The sequence below is a fragment of the Lasioglossum baleicum genome, chromosome 8, assembly GCF_051020765.1.
Source record: "Lasioglossum baleicum chromosome 8, iyLasBale1, whole genome shotgun sequence".
Classification (NCBI taxonomy): domain Eukaryota; kingdom Metazoa; phylum Arthropoda; class Insecta; order Hymenoptera; family Halictidae; genus Lasioglossum; species Lasioglossum baleicum.
This window is the reverse complement of record NC_134936.1, coordinates 1068640-1093400: the sequence shown is the minus strand read 5'-3', so window position 1 is coordinate 1093400 and position 24761 is coordinate 1068640. Positions and strand designations below refer to the sequence as shown.

The following is a 24761-nucleotide window of genomic DNA, read 5'->3' as shown; positions in this document are numbered from 1 at the left end:
TTTATAATTTGCGGAAAGTGAAATTGAACCTTCAGTCTAGTGCACACCTTGTTGTTAAAGAAGTGGATGTGTTGTGGGAAAAGGCCAGAATTCCAGTTCAGTTAAACAGTCGCTGCGTCGAGAAATTGGAGTCATTATACCACAAGTGAAAGGTCTTCCAAAAGAGTTGTAAACGACGATCCAAGATGCAAGATCAACAGGAACAAGAGTTTCTTGATCAATTAGTGATCTTTTAGTAGCGGCGATTATTATAAAAAATTCGTCATTTTACCAACTAATGTGGCCGATTACATGGAAGAGGACATTTCAAGTTTTATATCGGACGAAAGTCGAAAATTTTTTATTAGATTTAATATATCGACAGAATTTTTTAAAAAAGATCCAATAGTTTGGCAAGATGAAGAATCTTACAAACTAGGTTTAGATATAGTTAAGGCTTTACCTGTGGTCAATGATTCGGCAGAAAGAGCCGTTAAGCTAATGCAGGATTATAATCAAATTTTAGCTCGCAATGAGGAAGAAAAGCAGTTGGTACTGCAAATGGTAAAAGATTACCGCCAGCAATATCCTGACGCAACGAAAACGATAATAACGAAAAACATGTAAATCCTTACCATGTAGGTCCTTACAGCCACTTCGGGTCTGAGGACCCGTTCTTCCAGTGACTGTTGTCAAGTTTGGATTCTCTCTCTAGGTTTTGTATTGTTTGTCTGTTCATCTAATAAAATGCATTCTTGGAGAGCGGCTTCACCGTTGACCGGCGTATAATTTGGTGACCCGCTCTGTCCTTCCCATCCTAAAAGCGGATAGTCTTACATTAGAATATAAGAAATAGTTCCTTATTACTATTCTGTAGAATATAGTCAAAATATTCATTCACATACATATACTATAGTACAATAGTACAATACAAAATCACATATCTCTGTTATTTGTGGTTATACGAAAAAATGTCAGAGGAAAGAGTTGCACCGTTTAATATGATAAATATAATGGCACAAAAAAAATTTTTTTTGAAAATCAAATTTTCGAAATTTCAAGGTCATCGTTATTTTTTTTCAATTGAGGTCATATAAATTTTCCATATTCTTATTTAGAAAAAAATTACAAATCCAACGATATATAATACTTCATAGTTACGATGAATTTCAAAATTTTCAAAATTTTCAATTTAAATGCGCCACGGATCCTTTTTTCCGATCGATCTCAAACTTTGCACAAATTTTTTTTTCACCAAAAGGAACCATTCTAGGGGGCGTCGTGCTTTGTATCTCAACAAAAATTTTTCGCCAAGTATAGCTTAGGGCCACCCTAGTGCCCACCCTAACACCGACTGGTACTACTTTCTCGGTGTACCAACTATTAGTCAATACCTCGGCCATTAGTCGATACGAAAACCGCTGCTCTCGAAACCACCCGTTTCTATGTTTACGAAAACTGTGGTGGTCTTCCCAATTGCTGGATTATAGCATAACTTTCAATACTAAGTGTTACAAAATTCTTAACTACCCGATCTGTTAATTAAAGAATTTCATTAAAAAATTAATTTTTAAAAAGCTGTCATGTTTTCCCGCAACTTCTGAGATCAATACTTCGTTGTTTTTCTAAATTCGTCAATTATTCGCCAAATTAAAAACTAGAAATTCTTAACGAATTTTCAAAATTGGTCTACAATTATTTCACTAAACTAATCGCATAAAAACGAAGAAACCGTATCGATGGACTCAGAAAAGCAATTGACACAAGCCTAATAATCAGTATTGGGCAAACGTTATTCAGAATAACGAATAAAATAATAACAATAATGCCAATTTATTTATTCATCATTCCTGAATAACGAATAAATTGTATTTATTCAATTTATATTCAATAAGTACCTGAGCCCGTAATTTCGGATACTCGCACACCTAGTGTTCCATCTCGAGAATTCTTTCTCGAGAATTTCTCGAGAAATTTTATAATTGGTTATTTCTCATTTCTCGAGAAATTACAGTATTTCTCGAGAAATTTAAATCTAGAAAAATTCTTATGAATCTCATTTATTTTATAACATATTTTTGGAAATGAACAAATACATATACGGTAGTTGTACAAAGTATTCGTACACATTATAAAAACGAATTACTTTTTCAAAATTGGACCCAACTCCTTGAGTTTCTTTTCAGAGGTTAGAAGGATTAGTTTACTAGCTAATGTGTAAATAACTTTTTTTAAAAATAGTTAGTGGTCGCAATTGCGAAGGAAATAGTAAAGGTTACGATTTAAAAAATTTTTATCTTCACCTGTCATGAAAATTTAGAAGGAGCCTCTGGTAGGTCTAAGTCAGTTATATACTTTTACAATGTTTCATCGAAATCGATCTAGTATGTTACGAAATATAATTGATTGAAAATAGCAAAAATCGTAAGAATCTGCGATTTAAATGAATCGCAAACCGTAAATTCAAAGATTTTTACATCTTACAATGCCCATAGCTTCTTTATCCGTCAACCAACTTCAATGAAACTTTGTACATATATATATATAACGTAATTAGATTTACAAAATACATGTATTAAATTTTCATTACAGGCACAGATAAAAAATTTAAAAATCGTGGTCTTTACCGTGTTGTGCCGCAGCCGGGTACTGAGAACCTTTCCGTGAGAACCTTTTCTTCATTTTCACAATTACAAAGTGTAAGAATATCTTGACACAGTTACTCGTTTCTTTCTCCTCGCGTGGGGCGGTGTCCGGAGTTTTTATGTTGTGTGTCTTGCTGACTAACAATAAGCATTAGCAGGTCGATTGCCTTGCTTTAGCAATTCGCTGAGGCAACCTTTCGAAGGTTGTTGCCTTGGCCAAATGCTTATTTGCAACTTCCGGACACCACAACCGTTCCCTTCGTAATTGCGACCAATAACAATTACAAAAAAAAATTAATTACACATTAGCTAGTAAACTAACCCTTCTAATGTCTCAAAAAAACTCAAGCTGTTGAGACCAATTTTGAAAAATTTATTCGTTTTTTTAATGTGTACGAATACTTTGTACACCGACTGTCTCCTACCATCAGTCAAAATATGCTACATTTTAATGTAGGTATTTAAAATATCTCTCTTACTTGTGATTATACGAAAAAATGTCAGAGGAGAAATTTTCACTGTTCAATAAGGTGAATATAATGGCAAAATAGAAAAATTGTTTGGAAATCATATTTCGAAATTTCAAGGTCATCGTTATTTTTATTTAAAGGAGATCATATAATTATTCTATATTGCTATTCAGAAAAAAAACAAATCCAACGATGTGCCATGTTCCATAGTTAAGGTGAATTTCACAATTTTCAAAATTTTCAATTCAAGTGCACCACGTCATCCTTTTATCCGATCGATCTCAAACTTTGCACAAATTTTGTTCTCACATAAAGGAACAATACTGGATAGTTGCGTGCATTGTATCTCGATAGAAATCTTTCTCCAAGTATAGCTTAGGTCCACCCTAATGTTCATATTGGACAGGAATAAACATTGAGTTAACGTTTTTTGCGGTTCCGATAAATATTATCAACGATAATCCAAATATTCAAAAACAGTTTTCCAATATTTTTTTATTTCATTAAAAATTCTCGAGAAATATAGTTTTATTTCTCATTTCTCGAGAAATGAAAAATGTTGAGAAATCAAGAACACTACGCACACCCCGGAGAAAAAAATAATGGCTGCTCCAACAAATATCATAAAAAATATGTTTAAAAAATTAGCTGTGAATGGTCACATCAATTTTATATTTACGAAAAAAAGTCCGCCATCCGAGGGTTAAAAACATTTAACAAGCACCACTGATTATAGAATTCTATAAAAGTATTGTCACAATGCACAGTCACAAAAAAGGCATGAATTAGTGCAGTACTAGAATACTGGCGCGACTGTGGAAATACTATCGGAAAATTGTACATCGAAATTACCGGCGCAATGGTCACGAAAATACATACTCAGTTCGATAGATACAGTAGCGGACAAAAGTTTAAGACCACTATCGTTTCAGTAAATTATCGCATTTTATTAGGGGTACTAAAAGTCGAACAATTCCCAATTGTTCTTAACATTTACACATATATTCGCACTTTATCTACGAACAACCTAGGTCCTAGACTCTAGACTCTTTCAAAATGTGTTTGGTAGAATGCGCATGAAACTTTCAATGCTGTATTTGCTGCGGACATTAATTCAAGACTTATTTATGAAAAAGGTATAAGTAACAATACTTTCGTTAAAAGTTAATATTTTGTGGGGTAACCGTTACTTTTAATGACTGCAGCACATCTTCGTGGCATTGAATCAATTAGCTTTACACATTGTTCTGTTGAACTGTTGTTCCATTCTGTTTCAATTGCAGTGTAAAGGTCACTGAAATTTTTAGATTTATATTTATGTACGTTCCTTTTAACAATGTTCCACAAGTTTTCAATCGATAAAACAATTTTCTTCCATAAAGAACTGCTTCACGATTTTAGAGGTATGTTTGGCATCATTATTCTGCTGGAAAATGAAATTGTCTCCCATATATTCACGTACATACGGTATCATGGCTTCCTTCATAATTTCCAGCTATTGAAACCTTTCTATAATGTCATTAATTTTTCGAATTTGTCCTGGACCGTTCCGCGAGAACGATGCCCGCACCATTACACAACCACCACTGTGCTTGAGTGTCCCTACGATGCAGTTCGGATTAAGATCCTTTGCGACGTCTGATATATCGAATTCCGTCAGAAGATACTCTATTAAACTTCGACACTGAAGAGCAATTGGGAATTATTAGATGATTAGCATCTCTAACTAGAGGGTTATTGTTGCTCGCTCGCTTCGCTCGCTCGCGAGTAGGGTTGTTTTTGCTCGCTCGCTTCGCGAGCTCGCGGGTAGGATTTTTTTGATTTGGTGTGTGACTCTCCACGAGCCACACAAAGAACTTCCCGATTCGTTAGTTGCAGTATATCATTATCATTATTAAGTGTACGTTTTAATAAGATTATACGTTTTCAGGGAAATTCAATAGTTTTCTACTTATCAAAATGTTTGCTATATGGCGTCGCATTAAACGAACATCGCAGTCTCATTGCTCGCTTGGTTCCTTGTTATAGCATACTAATGTTGCAAAATAAATTGTCTTAATTAGTTTTTCGAAAACGATACAACTCCTCATTCTCCGGGTTTGCAGTATTGGTCTTGGTTTTCTTCGATACTGTTAATTTAAATTGTCCCAAAATATATAAACCGCGCTCAATTTTGAAACTCTGCTCAGTGCTACATACAACTTTTATGAATCGTAATCGCTTCAGCAGGAACCACTGGAAATTGACTACGTGTGATTTGATATTTTTCCTCACTCGACATATTTACTTGATTCGATATTTTTATTATTGGTGTTAAATTTTGATGAATATTTGCATTTTTCATATAATCACGATAACGGGTTCTCCTACTCTGGCCAATTGAAAATCTAACCACAATATAGACGGAATTTTAGTATTTTCTTGAAAAGTAATAAATTTTAATATTCCGCATGTGTGCTCCATTAACCAATCCGTTTTCAACATCAATGTTATTAATAATTATCATATAGTTTATATTAATTATCAATTTAATCTCAGTTAATAATTCGTTTTGAACTGATTGTTTTTTTACAGATTGTAATATAAATTTTTTTTTGTACTTTCATCGATATTCTTTGAAACTGTATTCTCGGGAGTAGAGATGATTAACTCACTCTTGCATTGGGATAATTTTCGATTATTGTAAGCGGAAACATTAGCGTAAGGAAAAAAAAATAATTTTTTTTTAGTTAAAAAAATTTTTTTAAATTTAAAAAAAATGAAAAAAAAAATGTTTGTGTAATTACGTTTGTTTCTTCGATGGAAACTTTACGTTCTCTCGTATAAATTGCATTGTAGAATCAACTCCTTTCGAAAAAAACTAAAAATCTAAAAAACTACTTGACCAATATGGACCAAAATCTAATCAGCTCTAAGTTACGACGGGGCACATCGATTGCATCATTCATCATTCTGATCGCGTTGTTACCTTTTTAGAAAACGTTAACGAAAAATTTGATCACATAGAAACAGACATACGCGCACACACACACACACACACACACACACACACACACACACACACACACACACACACATACGAACATTTTGCTGAAAATAGTCTAAAATGACTGCAACGACCATGAAACGTGAAGATCTGCTAAAAAATCGATTTTCGATTTTCGGGGTCATTACAATAACTTCCCTATAAAATCGGGAAGTTAATAAAATGCGATAAACTACTTAAATGATAGGCATTTTTCGTATTAAAATGACACTCAACACGACATAATTTCAACTGGTTATACAACCTTTCTCAAGATATTTTTCTCATTTTTCTGATGAAAATGTGTAGTTTAAAATCCTCCAACGAGCTGTAGCTCGTTAGCATATGCAATAATATATGATAGATTATAAACTATGCTTCGTATGTACAGTAAACATGGGTGAAATTGTTCAGTGTCATTTTAATCAGAAAAATATCGCAAATATATCGATAAAATTTCATTAAAAATAAGTAAAGAACCAGAAGTTTCATTATTGCACCAATATTGATTCACCGACACACTACTTTTTTTGCGCTTTCAACCGCACGGTCCGTGTTTACATGTTTGTCCTTTTTTACGTTCAACGCGCTCGACGCGGCCACAAAAAAATAGTATCCGATCCCGATCTAAAGTGAGAATCAAAAATGAGTGTACACCCCATACATATGAGATTCTACATTATACAGGGTGAATCCGAAGAAATAGAACACCTAAATATCTCCGTTACATTTCGTTGTACAAAAAAACTTCTTAGGCCAAAGTTACACTGTTTGAAGGGCCACATGTAACGGTGTCAGGGAAAAAAATTTTCAAGGACATGTTTTTATGAGATTTCAAGGTCATCGATGTTTTTTTAAATGCAATGATATATAATCTTCGTTAACGTAATGTTGTGGCTGACAAAATAACGAATTCATCCATGTAACACAATATGACCTACAAATGACCTCCAATCCAGAAAAATGGAATAAATAAAATTCAACGTGTCAGATTCATTGGCTTTATTTCTGTTACGCAAAATGTTCAAAAATATTCTCTCGAGCTGCTATACATTCATTTAGCCGTGAAGTTACAGAACGTACTGCTGTGTAATTCATTTCTGAGGGAATCGACGCACAAGCCTTGACGATTCTTTCTTTCATGTCGTCTACAGTGGTTGGTGGTTCATGATAAACATCGTTTTTCACAGTTTTCCCCATAGATAGAAATCAAGGGGTGTAAGATCTGGTGAGCGAGCTGGCCATAATACGGGTCCGTTACGTCCAATCCAACGATTTTGAAACTTATTATTCAAGAATTGTGTTACGACACGGGAAGAATGGGCTGGACATCCGTCATGTTGATACCACATATCTTCACGAATGTCCAAGGGTGTATTTTCCAGGAGAATTGGTAACGATTCTCGTAAAAATGCAATGTATTTTTTGCATTTAATGTTCCGATGATAAAGTGAGGCCCAATTATTTGGTTGTTTAAAATTCCACACCAAACATTGACGTACCATGGTCTTTGTTTGTCGACTGTCCGTAACCACCGCGGATTTTCAGATGACCAATAATGCACGTTTTTTAAATTTATCTGTCCGTGATTCGTAGACGAGAAGCTTCATCGGTAAATAATACTTTATTAAAAAATGCTCTATCGTTTATCAATTGTCTCAATTCCTACTGGCAAAAGTTTACTCGATGTACAAAGTCTCTACCATGAAGTTCTTGGTGAATTAATAGGTGAAAGGAGTGAAATTTTTGTTCATGGAGTATTTGCACTACACATTTGTGACCAATGCCACTTTCTCGTGCGATTTGCCTCGTACTAGCATGAGGGTTTGTATCCACTGCTGCTGGAACATTAATTGTGTTTGCTTCATTCCTTACAGTCCTCACCTTCGTACATTTTTTATTTTCAACACTATCAGTTTCACGGAATTTATTTCTCAAATTGGAGTAAACGGAAACTGATGGACAATTGCGATTAGGAAATCGGTCCTTGTACAACCGCACTGGTTCTCTTAAACACTGTCGACTTTCTCCATAAATGAAAATCATATCAATCTTATCTTCCTTTGAGTAACGCACTGTGAAACGTTCATCGATAAACTGATAGATTAGAAATCTTCGAAACAGTGGAAATCTGATAGCAAGAAGGTCTTCAGAGTGATTAGTAGTTGATAAAAACACGATTCTTTACGAACGCATAGGTGAAGGTATATCATAAATGTCTTCCTGTCAACACCGAATCTGTTATTATGTTGTGTATTGCGATACAGTTGAATGTATAGTACCTGAAGGGAATATTTTTGAACATTTTGCGTAACAGAAACTCCTGCAATGTTATTTGCAATTTCTTAAAAACTGTAGACGAATATGGAAAAAAAGCCCAGGTCGTCGAAGAGTGACAACTGATCGTCAACGGCGTGCAATTTTAAGAACTGCATCAAATTCTGTTGCTACGTAAACGCCAAAAATTAACACCTGAACCACCGCTAACTAAGCAATATAAAAAAGCTCATTTATAATTTTCTGAGAAGTATATTTATTAGAAGAAAAAATGGCGAAAAGTTATCTTTAGTGATGAGATGAGATTTACGTTAGAAAGTAAAGAACAAAAAAGATTTTATGCATTCGACAATTTGGCGATGGTGGAGTAATGGTGTGGGCGGGAATTGGGTAGTATGGAAAGTACATTGGTTTAATCGACGAACAATTGAAGAGACGTGATTTAAAAATTGCCGACACAAACTGTATTTATCAGCAAGATAATGCATGTGTTCATACCGCGAAGATTGTAAAGGAATATTTTACACGGAAAAATATTCAAATTTTGGAGTGGCCAGCCAGGTCTCCTGACTTAAATATTATAGAAAATTGCTGGGCTCATTTAGCCAAATCGGTTATGCCGGCGGAAGACAATTTCGAACCCTAGACGAATTAAAAACCTGTATTGAACAAAACTGGGTATCGTTAAGCAGAAACGTGGTTATAAAATTCTACAAATCTATACCGAAACGTTTATACCAAGTTATACAAATAAAAGGCGGAGTTACAAAATATTAAGACATTATTTTTTCATACATATACTTTATTATTTAGTTATTTTAAGAAGTGTGTGCTCTCTTTTTGACGCACCGATTTTTCCTTTAATGTTACATATTTTCCAATAAAATTGTTTCTTCCCGTAATAAATGCATAGGACCATATTGAAATAATGTTTTATTCTTATTGCCTAGTTGCAGCTCACAAACAATGTAATATACATTGTTAATATAATAATATATCAGTGTCTTGTCAACAAGCATGTCCGACGCACGTAACACACGTGCCACACAATTATTATTAATTTATTTTCCCCAAAACAAACGCGATTCAAATAAATTTGGAAAAGGATCCAAACTAGGATCGAAACGTTGATTTTGTTTGATAATTAGCAAAATTGCTTCATAATTAGTAGTAAACGATCGAACCGTTGCACCGAAAGCATTTAACATTTATTAACAGCAAATACGATCGATAGAAGAAACATATTTTTAATGTAATATACTACTTGAAAAGCTAAAAAACCATTTATCTGTATAATGTGCTATCTTTTTGTCGCAGGGTGTAGATGTCTCGTCTAGATGCTGGTAACTACCTCTATGCAGATCAATCGGTACTTCTAGCGTGATCGTCCATCGGTCGATGCTCGCGGACAACTTTTTGACTTGACGCCAGGCCAATCAGAGCTGGCGTGCATTAGTTGCCGGTGTTCCTTTCCTTATCACGATAATGGCTCCTCGCTCGATAAGACTAGACTATCATAAATTCGCCAGCCTTTGTCGTTACGGCAAGCCGTGTTCGTGGAGCGGCTCGAGAGTCAGCTGAGCGGCGGGGTACCTAGGTTTTGTCGCGGCATCGACCAGGATTCCGACAAATTCCACCTGATTTGTCTATTAATACATCGTTAAGCTAAGTGGCGCGGGGGGCAGCGGAAACAAAGGAGGAAGGGAGAACACAGGGGAGGAAGCGGTAGGAGAAGGACGGGAAATGATCGTTGGCTAAGAGAACCAGGTAACAGAGTTAATGTCGCATTACGGTGTGGACTGCACAAGAACGTGGATTGTTCCGGTGTGTACCAGGCCAGGATAAAACGTCGCAATGACGGAGACCAGCGAGGAAGCCAGAGTAAGCGGACCGAGAAGTATTTCTGTGTACTTCGTTGCACCTGTTCCAATTAGACCTGCACTTACTTAGCGATACGATCCCCCCGATAACAGCTCGAATCGCTAGGAGAGATCCTAGATACGATCCGAACATTCCATCTCACATAAAGGACCAACAAAATTGGCAGCGTTCTCCTCTGGAGCGCTATCCCCAGATTTCGATAAGATAAAGAGCGCACGCCGCTCGACAGTTTATAAATTTTCAGCGATTTCATGTCCTCCCGACTTCGAGATTGTCTGGCCCCTTACACACGCCCGATTAGCCTGATCACCAATCTATCCTCCTTGCACGTAAGAAACTCGTTATTCCCGTATGAAAGCATGAAATGGAATTGCTTCGTGATCGATGAATTGATTCGGTGCATGCTCATGGGACATCAGCCGAATTGAATATTGAAACGTGCCGTTCGCTGAGCCATATACACAGTGTCTCATTCAACCGGATATACTGATTTTCCAGACCGCTTCTGCACGAGTTTAGGAATTTTTTTCAGTGAAACTATCGAACATTTTGTATTGGGAGTATGCATACATATTTATTACTAGACTGCGGATTAGTGTGGACCTTCGTTATACTTGGCGGAAATTATTTCGCAGATTTTTTTGTGGGACAACCCCTAGAATGGTGCCACTGGACGAAAAAATAATCTGTGCAAATTTTGAAATTGATCGAGTAACAAGAAATTGTGCCAAATCGACTTTGAAAATTTTTTAATTTTGTAACTCGCTTTCCTCCACTGCAGTATATGGTCAGCGTATATGTTTATATATCGTTGAATTTGTCTTTTTACGCACTATAACAATTTAGAAACAAAATGGAATATTGATTAAAAAAAAAAGAGATTCGTGACCTTGAAATCTCAAAAATTGACATTTAGAAAACTTCTTTTTCTTTTGCATTATATTTCACTTATTAAACAGCTCAACTTTTGTCTAAAAAATTTTTTCATATTTTTATAAGTAGCAAAGATATACAGGGTGTCCCGAATTTAAATGGCAAAACTTCAGGAGCGTGTAGGGGACCGAAAAACTAACAAGGGGAGCCCAGGGTAGTCGGAATCCGGATTTTCGTGAAACTTGCAGTATTTGAAGATGACATATCCAAGTTTAATTTAGCAAAGCAGTAGCGCGCGCTTCTCAAGATTTCCCGAGAAAATGGCATTTGAAAATTCGGTTTACGCGTTCATAAGGAGTTCGCGTTAAGCTATGAACATAAAGCGCAGTGGCCGAGGGCGCTGCGAGAAAGACTGGTAATCAGTAGGTCGCTGGTTCGAGTCTTGCTGCCGACATTTTTTTTTTAAATCTTTTTTCAGTTTTAATCCTAAAATTTATGAAATCTGCCATTAAACAATTATTTTTTAAATAGAAAATGCATGTTTTTTATTTGTGGGTATTGAAAAAAATCGAACATAAAAATAATACAGTGTTATATTTACTTTATTATTGCTCATTCTTTATTAATAAAAAAAATTACGTGTTAGTATGACACGACCCAGAATGATACTCATCGTAAAAGCATGGGAAACAATAATTTTTTCGGCATCTAGCACACACTATAAACGGAGCGTTTGTACAGGAGCACGCCGTTTTCAAGAGTTCTATTGGAAAGCACACTTCATTAACATTCATAAAAATTTCTCTGGTATATGAATGTTAATGAAGTTTGCTTTCCAATAGAACTCTTGAAAACGGCGTGCTCCTGTACAAACGCTCCGTTTATAGTGTGTGCGAGAGAGAGAGAGATCCTCATGCACTCCATACATACAAACATACTTCTACACACTCTTCTATCCTCTCCCCCTTCCCTACTTTCTGGACCTCCCCTTCCGGTTTTCTCTTATCTATCTCCACCATCTTTACACTCTTTCTCTCTTTCATTCCCTTTATTTCCTCCATTCCTTCCATTTTCCCCTTCTCTCCATTCTTCTATTTACCTCAATCATTCCTCACCTCCCCCTCATCATCCAAAACTCTCTCTCTTCCCACATTCTCTCCTGCCATCCTTTATCCTCATCCATTCTCATACACACCTGCCATACATGCTCTCCCAAGTTTCATTCTCCCATCCACATGTCCTCTACATTTTCTTTCTTCCTCATTCATCCAATACCTCCCCCTTAAATTGCATTATTGTTTTGAGCCTTTCGAATTTGTTTTCATTACTATTTTACCACGTTTTTATTAGCTCGCTTTCTTGTCTATCTGTCTGTCTGTTTGTTCGGTACAAATTTTGCAACTGATTCTAAACTAACTTCCCGATGAGTTTAGAGACTTGAAATTTTTAACATAGCTCAGAACTGAATGACGATGCAATATTTAAAAACATTTTTTAAAAAAGCCTATGCGTTTAGGAGATATAAATTATTAATAATTTAAACCTTCGTACCGCCAGCCGCGTGATGTAGTACGTCTTCGCGTTTAGCGTCCCCACTCTACTATGTGTTCCCACTCTGGGTCATCCCCACTCCACTGACCCGCTTCGCACCGAAGGAGCTCAGTGTGCGTCCGTGTGCGTTTGCGCTCCGTGCGGTGTTTATAAAGTTACTACGTATTATTTATACTATAATAATGTTAGTTTACCAAGCGAAAGAACCGTTACACCGAGATTCTCCGTCGAACCTTTATCTTTGACATTTTACCACGGCGCGGCGTTTCGATATGATGCGGTCGCAATACCGTCTTTTACTACATGTCTCTGTTATAATCTCAAAGTGATGTCTACACAAAAGGAGCAGTTCGTTAATGATGATTTTCACAGGGAAGTCGCCAAATCACCAGGTATGCCATTAAATATTTTACCGCGTTTTTATTAGGTCGCTTTCTTGTATGTCTGTTTGTCTGTTCGGTACAAATTTTACAACTGATTTTAAACGAACTTCCCGATGAGCTAGAGACTTGAAATTTTAAACATAGCTCAGAACTGGATGACAATGCAATATTTAAAAAAACAAATTTAAAAAAGCCTATGCGTTTAGGAGATATAAACTATTAAAAATTTAACCGTTACACCTCCCCGCGCGACGATCGGTAGTACTCACTCGGTTCCCACTCCACTGACCCTCTTCGCACCGAAGGAGCTCAGTGTGCGTTCGAGCTCCGTGCGGTGTTTACAAAGTTACTACGTATTATTATACTATAATGTTTGTTTACCAAGCGAAAGAACCGTTACACCGAGAGATTCATTAAAAATTAAAAATTAAATAGCGTTCTTTTAAACTAATTTTACAAACGTTTTTTCAGTATTGCAAGAGGTATTTCTAAGCTAACGAACTTGGCCGTATTTTGGTTGATCTCAGAACTTTTTACGGCCATAGGAACTTGGGTCCTGTTTACAGGATGTTTTTGTTGGGATTTCATCAATTTTTGTTGGAATTTCATCAATACTGTCCAACAGCCGAAAAGTATTTCGATTCCCACTATGCGATTCTTATAGAGTTTTCCTCACTGATTCCGAATCTGTTTTTCATTTTTTTTCTATACGTCCAGTTTTTGAGAAAATGGAGTTTAAAAAAAAGACATATTTTTCAACTTTAAACTAATATTGTGATGTTATTATAAAAGATATTGAATTGTTCTTTACAGCAAAAGATTCTGTAGACTTTCCCGAATACAGTGATATCCAATATTAATACATTATGATTGTTTAAACATGTTTAAACAATGATTAAAGACGAAGAGACACTACTTTTGCACCAATTTTTGAGGATATTTTTCAATTTATCTCAAAAAATTAGGGTCCAGCGGAAAATCGAACTATACCACGCGATAGAGCAGACTTTTATCTTGAGAAACCAACCTTTCAAGTTTGTAACGTCGACGTTTTTTTCGAACCAGAAAACAAAATAACTTCGCCCGACATGAGCCACCAGTGGCGCGGCGAGGCGGCCTTCGTCGCCTATTTTCAATTGTTACTTCCAACAATTGCGTCCGTTGCCGGTTGCGGCCCGCGCGTATTCTTATGTTTTCACTTTTGGCCCACTGCAGTCCGCGGGGGTTGCTCATCTCACTGGTTTAAATAAATAAATTTATATATTTTTCTATTTGTGAATTATATTATTCTAATAATTTATTGTGAAAATAATTGTTTAAATAAATAAAAACAAATAACAAATTTGTATAGATTATAAAAATCTATTTATTTTAACAATAAATTATTGAAATAACAATTCAAATAATGAATATGGAAACAAATTATAAAAATTTATTTATTTAAATTATTTTAACAATAAATTATTATTGAGAAATAACAATTCAAATAATTAATACAGAAACAAATTATAAAAATTTATTTATTTAAACAATTATTTTAACAATAAATTATTATTGAAATAACAATTCAAATAATTACTACAGAAACAAATTATAAAAATTTATTTATCTAAACAATTATTTTAAATTATTGAAATGGTATTTCAAACAATAAATATAGAAACAAATTATAAAAATTTATTTATTTATAAATTGTTTAAATAATAAATATTAGGTCGAACACAATATAGAATACAGAATGACAGAGAACCGAAATCCCGAACCGAAATACATAATATCGGTTCTCCAAAATCGTAACAGTAACCGATATAAGCCAGAACTGCCAGCCAGTACCGATATTCTCGTAACAGTTATAAGTGTTATAACATAACATCATTTCGGTTCTTAATAACTATTTCAATCAGAACCGAAAAATAACAGTTTAAACAGTTATCTTCATAACCGTTCCAATCCCTGTCTGTAGTGTAGATTTACCACTATTTTAATATACTATACGATTTGAACTTTTTTTGGAAACTAGAGCAATTAGTTTACTGCAGGATGTGAAAAGAAGTTTTTTAAAAAATTGCAATTGATCAGAATTGTAGAAAAAATACTAAAAGTTGCGTTTTACAACTTTTTAATGTGGGTCTATCTACAGGGTGATTCACGCAATTGTTACAAGTCATAACTCCGTTATTATTGCATTTACAAAAAAATGCCAAAGGAGAAAGATAAATGGTTCGAAGAGAACTACATCTGTAGGTCTTTAAATTTTTTTAGATGCAGCAGTGCACGTGCAATTAACAATTGCATCATTTGTTTAAATAGAAATGCATATTGTTTTTTACACAGATCGATTCTTCTGTTCATTCTACGTAAAAAATGATTAGGGTACACATGGCAAAAAATTATTAGATCTCGAGATATTTTCAAAAAATGTCTTTATTGAAGAAGATGCTCAAACGCTTCTCCATTACATTCTAAACATTTCTTATAACGTTTTTTTATTGTTTGCATAACTGCGTTTATACATCAATACCTTGGCCAGCCCGTTCACCTGATTTAAGTCCCCTTGACTTTTTCTGTGGGGTTATTTGAAAGATAGAATTTATTCAAACCCCATAGATTCTGTAGAGAATCTGAGAGAAAGAATCATATTGGAATGTGCAGCAATAACTGCAGATAATTTAAACGAGTCATAGTATATTAGTATTGGGTATCACTGTATTCGGGAAAGTCTACAGAATCTTTTGCTGTAAAGAACAATTCAATATCTTTTATAATAACATCACAATATTTGTTTAAAGTTGAAAAATATGTCTTTTTTTTAAACTCCATTTTCTCAAAAACTGGACGTATAGGGAAAAAATGAAAAACAGATTCGGAATCAGCGCGGAAAACTCTATAAGAATCGCATAGTGGGAATCGAAATAGTTTTAAAAAGTTGAAATTTGTTGGACAGTGAATTATCAAGTAGGTATCAAAGATTAACACTGTGCCGGCGAATTGGAACCCAACTTTACCTAGATTTCTTTTGTTATAATTTTAGTGTCATTTTCTACTGTCAGTCAGTCAGTGACAAATTTAGCGATTTTTGAGGTCTTATATCTCGGAACCTACTAATGTTAGAAGATTAATGTTTTGTCAATATTGAGACATGATAGCATTTAACAAGTGTACGAAATTACATTTCTCCATCTGCCTCCAGTGCCGAGTTATAAGCCTCTAAAAAGCGGCTAACAATAAGTTGTTTCGTGTAAAATGAGGCAGTGCGAGGAACTTGGCTAGTGCACCACCGTGCACCTATACATATAATAGCAGAACTAGCAAACCGAGAAAAATGAGTTTTTAGGAGCTTGTAGTGAAAACATAAGAGTATCCACTCAAAATGTTGTTATTTGACAAAAATGTTTTTTCGCCATCTATCTTGTAATTGTTTTAAACAAATGCCGTGCTTTCACAATGGGTCACTTTTTAAAAAATTGAAAAAATGGGGATATAGCCCCAAGTGTCCCCTTTTTTTACGGACCTGTTTGTAGAAAAGTGGACATTTGAAAACTGACGAAATAAAAATTTGAAGTGAACGCGCTGCACCGCGATATACAATCTCGGACGGCCGAAGAACACAGTGGGCTGGATCGTGACATTTTATAATAACTCTTGAAATCGGGAAGAAATTTCCACTAAAATTCATTAAAAACTGATTTTTACGTTCTGATAATTACCGTAATAAATATATATTTCTTGTAATCATTTTTTAATTAATTGTTTCAAATTTGTTGTCTTAAAATAAAATAAATTGTTCGTTCATGACCGTGAGCTTGATCTGAAGGTAAAACTTTAATTTTCGAAGATCAAGGTCATTTCAAGGTCATGTTATTATACATATCTGAATGTATTTCTCGATCAGTTACACGATGCAATAAAATAAAAATGTAGTTATGTATCAAAAAACATCGATGACCTTGATAACTCCGAAAAAATGACCTTTGGAAAAAAATATTCGTGCCAGATACTTGGTCCATTGACACCATGCACATTACGTAACAAATATGTTTTGCATCACAATAACCTGAAGAGATATTTAGGTGCAGAGCTGGGGAAAATAGTATTTGAAATAGTAAATAGTATATAATACCATTTATATTTTATAGTGTCTGTACAACTTTGAAAATAAAATATTTTATTTGATGCAGTAATTTTTGAAAATAAAATATTTTATTTGTTGCAGTAATTTTTGAAAATAGTATTTGCAAATAGTATTTTATTTTAAGAATATTGAAAATATTTGGACTTTGTCTTTATTTTCAATTTCAATTTTAAATATTATTGCTCAAAATAATGGTTCGCATTCAATAGATATTGCGAACCTTTGAAACTTCATTTACTGTCGAGTTTAAAATCTCGATTTCGTGATTTATTCAATTTTTCTGAACACGCAAGCGACTATACATATAATTGCTACTGTTAGCCATCCAAAATGGAAATTACGAATGTTTTTAATATATTCTACAGAATAGTAATAAGGAACTATTTCTTATATTCTAATGTAAGACTATCCGCTTTTAGGATGGGAAGGATATCATATTTATGAAATTATTTGAAGATCTGTTTTTGACAAAATGATGTCCAAATCTACGGGTCCAAATATACCGATTTTTAAACGCTTCCAGCAAGCGTGACCCAACGTAAACAAATTAAACTTCCACTCTGGAGTGGAAGTTGCGCTGGTCATTCAAAAGATAAAAAATGTACTAGAGCTAATTAATTTTGCGAAACAGTCTCTGCAAATACGTCATCCACAACAAGACTATCACGAGTTTATTGAACTCGCGTTACTATTTTTAGGTAATACCTTTTCCGAATATCATTTTAGAGCTCCTGGAGCTTACCATCATGCTCGGTGGATGGCGAAACGTATTTATTGCTTAAAAATATTTTTATTTCGCGAAGAATTCGAATTAAACGAGAAGGAGAAAAATGGAAGTCGCGACATTTGTATATTTATCGCAAATGTATATTTGAAAGCATGGATAGAAGCTCCTCTCCCGACGAAGGCTCCGCAGCAGGATTTGATTTTTGTAAAATCCTTATACAGGGTGTCCCAAGACCCCTTCGACTCCGGGAAATGGGAGGTTCCTTAGGTCATTTGAAGCAACATTTTCCTTTGCACCAACGTCAGCCGGGGCTTTGTTTAGGAGTTATTAACGAAAAACACGGACCAATCAGAGCGCGACCTAGACGCGCGATGGCACGTTCAGCCCGGCGCGCCGGGAGACGAGCGTGGTGTAACGCCGCGATGCCGTAACGAACAAGAGTTTCTCGAGATTATGTGAATCCTCCCCGATTTGGATGAGCTTTGGATATGTTGTCAAGACCATGATTCTGAACAACATTTCCCTTTACAGTTTTTGTCGGCCGGCTTTAGTTTACGCGATAAATGTAAAAACTTTTAATTGTAAATCGATCGATTGTACTATCTTTTACCCGATTTGGATGAGCTTTGGATATGTTGTCAAGACCATGATTCTGAACAACATTACCCTTTACAGTTTTTGTCGGTCGGAAGAACTTTACTTGTCAATTCATATGGGTGGATCTCTTTACCCGACTTACGGCAACTTTACCCGAACGAGGGAAAAAGCAGAAACTGATTGTATTAAAACCTCACTTATTCAGCCGTAAATCCATTTGCTGCTTCGAAATGTGTGTCACTGGGTCACTCGGTGACGAACTGCACAGATGTCTTCAGGTATACGACAGTACCGAAAGCTAAGGGACGTACGGCCAGGTCGACGAACTGCACAGCCGGTGGTAAAAGGCCTAAGGGATGCGCGGTCAAGTCGACGATCCAGAATTTCAGTTTCACTTTCGAATCGGTAAATAATTCGTATGTTTATTTCACACAGATGCCTTGAAATTTTTCCACACTCACAATCACTGTTCACATTTGTCAACACATAGTTATGCACTAATAATAATTGCTTAAACTAATTAAACGATTATTTAATCTAATCACTAGACTGCGGATCTGTATGTAAAATGAAAGTTGGCTGCCGCTATTACAAGGGACAGGAGCCAGACAGATATTTGATTCTTACTGTGATCATTTTAAGAAGTTGAAAATAATACATTGGTGTTCTGAAATTACTTTAATCTCTCTAGTGTCTTAAAATGCACCTACTCATGTTTGCTACAAATGCATGAAATCCGCAGTCTAGTGATTGCATTACCTGATTGTTGTGATTTGTGCAGCAGGACAAGGGATATGGCAATTATTATTAGTGCATAACTATGTGTTGACAAATGTGAACAGTGATTGTGAGTGTGGAAAAATTTCAAGGCATCTGTGTGAAATAAACATACGAATTATTTACCGATTCGAAAGTGAAACTGAAATTCTGGATCGTCGACTTGACCGCGCATCCCTTAGGCCTTTTACCACCGGCTGTGCAGTTCGTCGACCTGGCCGTACGTCCCTTAGCTTTCGGTACTGTCGTATACCTGAAGACATCTGTGCAGTTCGTCACCGAGTGACCCAGTGACACACATTTCGAAGCAGCAAATGGATTTACGGCTGAATAAGTGAGGTTTTAATACAATCAGTTTCTGCTTTTTCCCTCGTTCGGGTAAAGTTGCCGTAAGTCGGGTAAAGAGATCCACCCATATGAATTGACAAGTAAAGTTCTTCCGACCGACAAAAACTGTAAAGGGTAATGTTGTTCAGAATCATGGTCTTGACAACATATCCAAAGCTCATCGAAATCGGAGAGGAAATAGTTCAGATAGTACATCGATCGATTTACAATTACAAGTTACTTATCGCGTAAACTAAAGCCGGCCGACAAAAACTGTGAAGGGAAATGTTGTTCAGAATCATGGTCTTGACAACATATCCAAAGCTCATCCAAATCGGGTAGAAGATAGTACTATCGATCGATTTACAATTACAAGTTTTTACAATTATGTATCTCGTAAACTAAAGCCGGCCGACAAAAACTGTAAAGGGAAATGTTGTTCAGAATGATGGTCTTGACAACATATCCAAAGCTCATCCAAATCGGGGAGGATTCACATAATCTCGAGAAACTCTTGTTCGTTGCGGCATCGCGGCGTTACACCGCGCTCGTCTCCCGGAGCGCCTGGCTGAACGTGCCATCGCGCGTCTAGGTCGCGCTCTGATTGGTCCGTGTTTTTCGTTAATAACTCCTAAACAAAGCCCCGGCTGACATTGGTGCATAGGAAAATGTTGCTTCAAATGACCTAAGGAACCTCCCATTTCCCGGAGTCGAAGGGGTCTTGGGACACCCTGTATAAGTATAAGGAAATAGATAAGGATATCAGTCATATAACGTTAGATAAATTTTGCAGACACTTATGGTATTTAACACCAGAGAATGCTGCGTTATCATTCTTTGATAATGACGTTTCGGTACACTGAGAAAAAAAAGTAGTTACTTCAATAACACGCGTGTTATTGTAATTTTTTTACATCGGTGAATATCAATGTATTCTTTCCAATAGTATGAAATTTAGAAGCAAATCGTGATGTATTTGAATTGTCTATCATGAAATGATTGAAAATATTATTTGATTCAATACCGTATATTATTATTCGTAATATTTCTTTTTTTCCTTCAATCAGATATGTTGTTAAAAAAATTTGAGAAATGTATTGATTTTTTGTAATTGATAGAAATAGTTAAGTTGTTGGGTGAATAACAGGGACGGTTCAAAAGAAGCAGACAATGCTCAATTCTAAATTTTCTTGACTCAATGATACGAAAATTTCAAAATAATTTTAAACAAATATTGAAGCAAGCATTAATGTGTTTCTATTGAAAGTATCTGACGGTATCTTTTCAATAGAATACGTCACTTATCTCAATAGTTTTGCTGCATTTAAATCGATCATATATTATTTATAAAATAAGGAAAACTGCATTGGTTTTTTAGTATTGGCAGAAACATTTTCATTGTTAGTCGAAACCCGACTATGTCAAAACAAATTGAGAACGCGAAATGTAACATGTCTGCACAAAAACAGACGCGGATATCTACAATATAAATATTATGTAGGTAGTTAGATCGTTTCGGCGTGTCAAAGACGCTGTGCCGCGCGCCGTCTCTTTTTGTTGATACCCGCTCTCCTTCTCGGAGAGCAGTTATACACAGTTATACACCTTGTATTATGTAGAGGTGTTACGACTAAGCACCTCTGTAAGGTTGACGTTTTGTGATAGATAGAGGTTAGTTCGTCGTTAGATATTTCGTTGTTGTTATATATTTTATAGATACATCAGAAGTGGTCGCCCAAAGTGTCGAGTGGTTGCAAAAAAATAATGAACCGTGGAATCTTGTTAAAACGCATTGGGAAGTTACGAATCGCCTAAGGAAAAAAGAATTCATCGCAGGCACGACTGAAAAATTAACAAACATCTTCAATAAATGGCGTGTACTGCATCCCCCAGAAGCTTGGAATTTGATAAAATACGATTTTTTAAATAAATACGATTTTTATTCCATCAGTTGCTTTGTTAATTTATTATGTAGCGGCAACTTCCTACATGCGCCACAAGAGGGACAGTAGTCGAAAGACCTTTCCCGCAAGTACTCGGTTCCTCAATGATTTGTATATATACAGTCCTCGACCGCCTTCCAACATCCCAACCGTCTAAGGCAGGGCCCGCTAGATAGCCTTACTGATGAGTCGAGCGGACGACTACAACCAGGAGCCCAACAACAACATCAAGGAGGATGGAGATTCTACTGCAAACCGGCCGAGATACGTAATCCCTCTCCTAGTGTGGCGATCCGTCGATCTGTCGCAGACGACAGACGACCGACGTCAGCAGATCACGACGGACTCACGGAGGATCAGCGACCGAATCCACGTCCTCTTCGAGCGGCCATGCTAGGACAGGCAGCATCTACGGCTCGATAGGCACGAGCGCGACCACTAGCTCGCCATGATGTGTGTTTACAGTTCGAGCTAAAAACGCGCGCTTCTCAAAAACTCGACACGCATCAATCGAGTGGGCAACGATCTGCAAGCGCTCCCATATTTTTTTTTTTACTGAATAGCTTTTCCTATTTATTCAATAACATGTTTAGTTCAGACTATAACATAGGTTATTGACTCTTGCTGAATCGATAAAACGTTTACTTGGACCAAATAAATGTATATGTTATTCAAAAATTTCTTTTTATATTTTAATACATACATCGATATACGTAATCGTTTGAGTATTTGCATAGAACAAACAGCGAAGTTATCTTTATTACAGATTATGTTCATTTAACTTCATAAAATGATGGATTAATAATAGAAAGTTAGAAAGAAATGCAAAATATTATTCACCAGTCAATACTGGAATTGGTTTGAGGCCATATCTTATCTTTTTGAAAACATTGATGGTCAAACTATTGCCTTATATGATTGGCGGAAGTGAGTTTTGCTATTGAATTCAATAGTATTAAATATTAAAATAAGTTCATATGATATTGGCACTATTCAATAGTACATCTTATTGAATCAACATTAGGGTGGTTCTTATTTTTCAACTTTCGAATTTTTTTGGCCTTACTTCCCTAAAATATGACACTTGGTGAAAAAATGATATGTGCAAAATTTTAGCTCGATCGGACAATGGGAACCCATGCCGCAGCGCGCTTGAAAATTGTTTATTTTTGAAACTTGATTTTCTACATTATAGTACATCGTAAATATACATTTCTATATATCGTTGAATTTGTCTTTCCATGCTCTATAACCATGTGCAAATAACGTACAAGGTCATCGTAGAAAAAAGTTCCGCAACTTTGAAATTTCGAAAATTGGATTTAAAAAAAAATTTTTTTTTTCAGCATTATATTTACTTCGTCTAACAATACAACTTTTGTTTGACACATTTTTTCATATATTTATTAATAACAAAAATATTTAAATAACGTAGTCACTACACGCAGTTAGGATTGCCATAATCTATAATACCTTTTATTTACGATTATATACATTTATATTGTGACGCTCGAAATATTATTAAAACTTAACCTATACACGATATACCAAATTATTCGAAAAAACACTTAATGTAAATTAAAATAATATATAAAATTGGTTAATATACGTCGTCTGAAAAGCTGGATTTATTTATATCCGGATACCCCGTTGTCGGTACTCTTCTAAAATTTGTAAAATATTTTGTTTATTTTCTTCTTTAACTTCTTTAACTTCTTCTCTAACTTTACACCCCGCTCTGCAGTATCGTTAAGGATTTTCAAATTTTTAACTATTTTTAGACCTGTTTTATACGTTTCCCCGTTTTCCCAGACTGACGGGTCTTTCTGCAAAAAATCTGTAGATATATTGAATCTACTAAAAAATTTTCGGCTTTCTGTACAAATGAAACTTTCTATGCCGATATTGGCAAGATTATGTATATTTCTTAGAGAAACTTTTTTCGAAGAAAATGTTACTTCATCGTTCTCTAAACTTTCTACCATAAGCTTCCTTTGTCACATGACACACCAGCGTCAAAAAAACATAATGCTGCACATTCTGGTGTTAAGTACCACAAATGCCCCCCAAATTTATGTAATCCTATTCGACTTACGTTTACATCAATTTTTTTGTAGTCGTCAAGCTGTTTTAAAAATTCTAAATCTTGACGTGGAGCTATAGCTGGAATCGGAGCATTAAACCATGCTTCTATGTATAAATTCGCCAAAAATATACATATGTCTCTAATTCCTACAATATTTTCGCTGCTTATTGATACTTCGTCGCGGAATAAATATATTTTTAGTATATACATATATGGCTTTAGAGCCATCCATCTAGCATGGTGGACAGCTCCAGGAATATGAAAACGGTTTCCTTTTGGACAAGTTCCACCAAGGAAAATAATCATCAATTCAAGGAATTCTACATAATCACCTCTTGGATGCTTCTGTTTTATGGTACTTAAGCAGAAGTCCAATTTTGATTCTATCTCCTGGAGCTTTCCACGAACATAATTGTCTTCTAAACTTGACCGAAAATTTTGGTGATTAATTTTCGGCCAAGCTTCTCGAAATTTTTTAAACATTCCTATTTCGGGAGCTGAAGATTTCGGTATCTTTTCTTCGAACACACTTTTTAAAACTAACTCGTACATATGGTGACGACAAGGAAAATACAATAAATCCCGTTCAACCATTTGCTCTAAAATAACGCAAGCCCCTTGAAATCGCCCCATGTTTGTCGATGTTGTGTCACAGCAAATCGCTTGCACTGTATTTGTTAGTTCCCATTCTTCTAATAATTGGAATATTGCTAGAGCTTGTTCCTTACCACTACATTTTGAAATTGCAGGAACTCCCAGAAGTTTTTCTTTTCCGTCGTATGTGCTAATAACAGGTAATCTCTCTACATGTTCTTTGCTAGTTAAGTCTTGTAACATTTTTCCATCCCAATGAATGGTGACAGTTTCCGATGGATCTTGTTTAAATGCTTCTCGTAGTTTTATGACGCGTTTTGTACGTAGGTGACGGCGATAACGCCTTATGGAAGATCGGTTGATTATAAAATCGTCTATCTTATATCCTAATGCTTCGACAATAGCAATTATGATACGAACTGCATCACGGTCACTTACTTTACATTTATCAAAAGTTGCGACGACTTTCATGTTAATTATCTGCTGCTTCCCTC

General features: G+C 35.5%; 1 protein-coding gene across 1 annotated transcript in view; it reads left to right on the top strand.

Annotated features, from left to right (window-relative positions):
• Nucleotides 1-24761, top strand: part of LOC143211246 (dynein axonemal heavy chain 5-like) — a 181294-nt gene that overhangs the window by 84224 nt on the left and 72309 nt on the right. Inside the window, exon 2 of the mRNA XM_076428730.1 lies at nt 9714-10277. Coding sequence (XP_076284845.1) covers nt 10251-10277 — 27 coding nt within the window. The 5' untranslated portion in view covers nt 9714-10250. The remainder of the gene's footprint in view (nt 1-9713; nt 10278-24761) is intronic.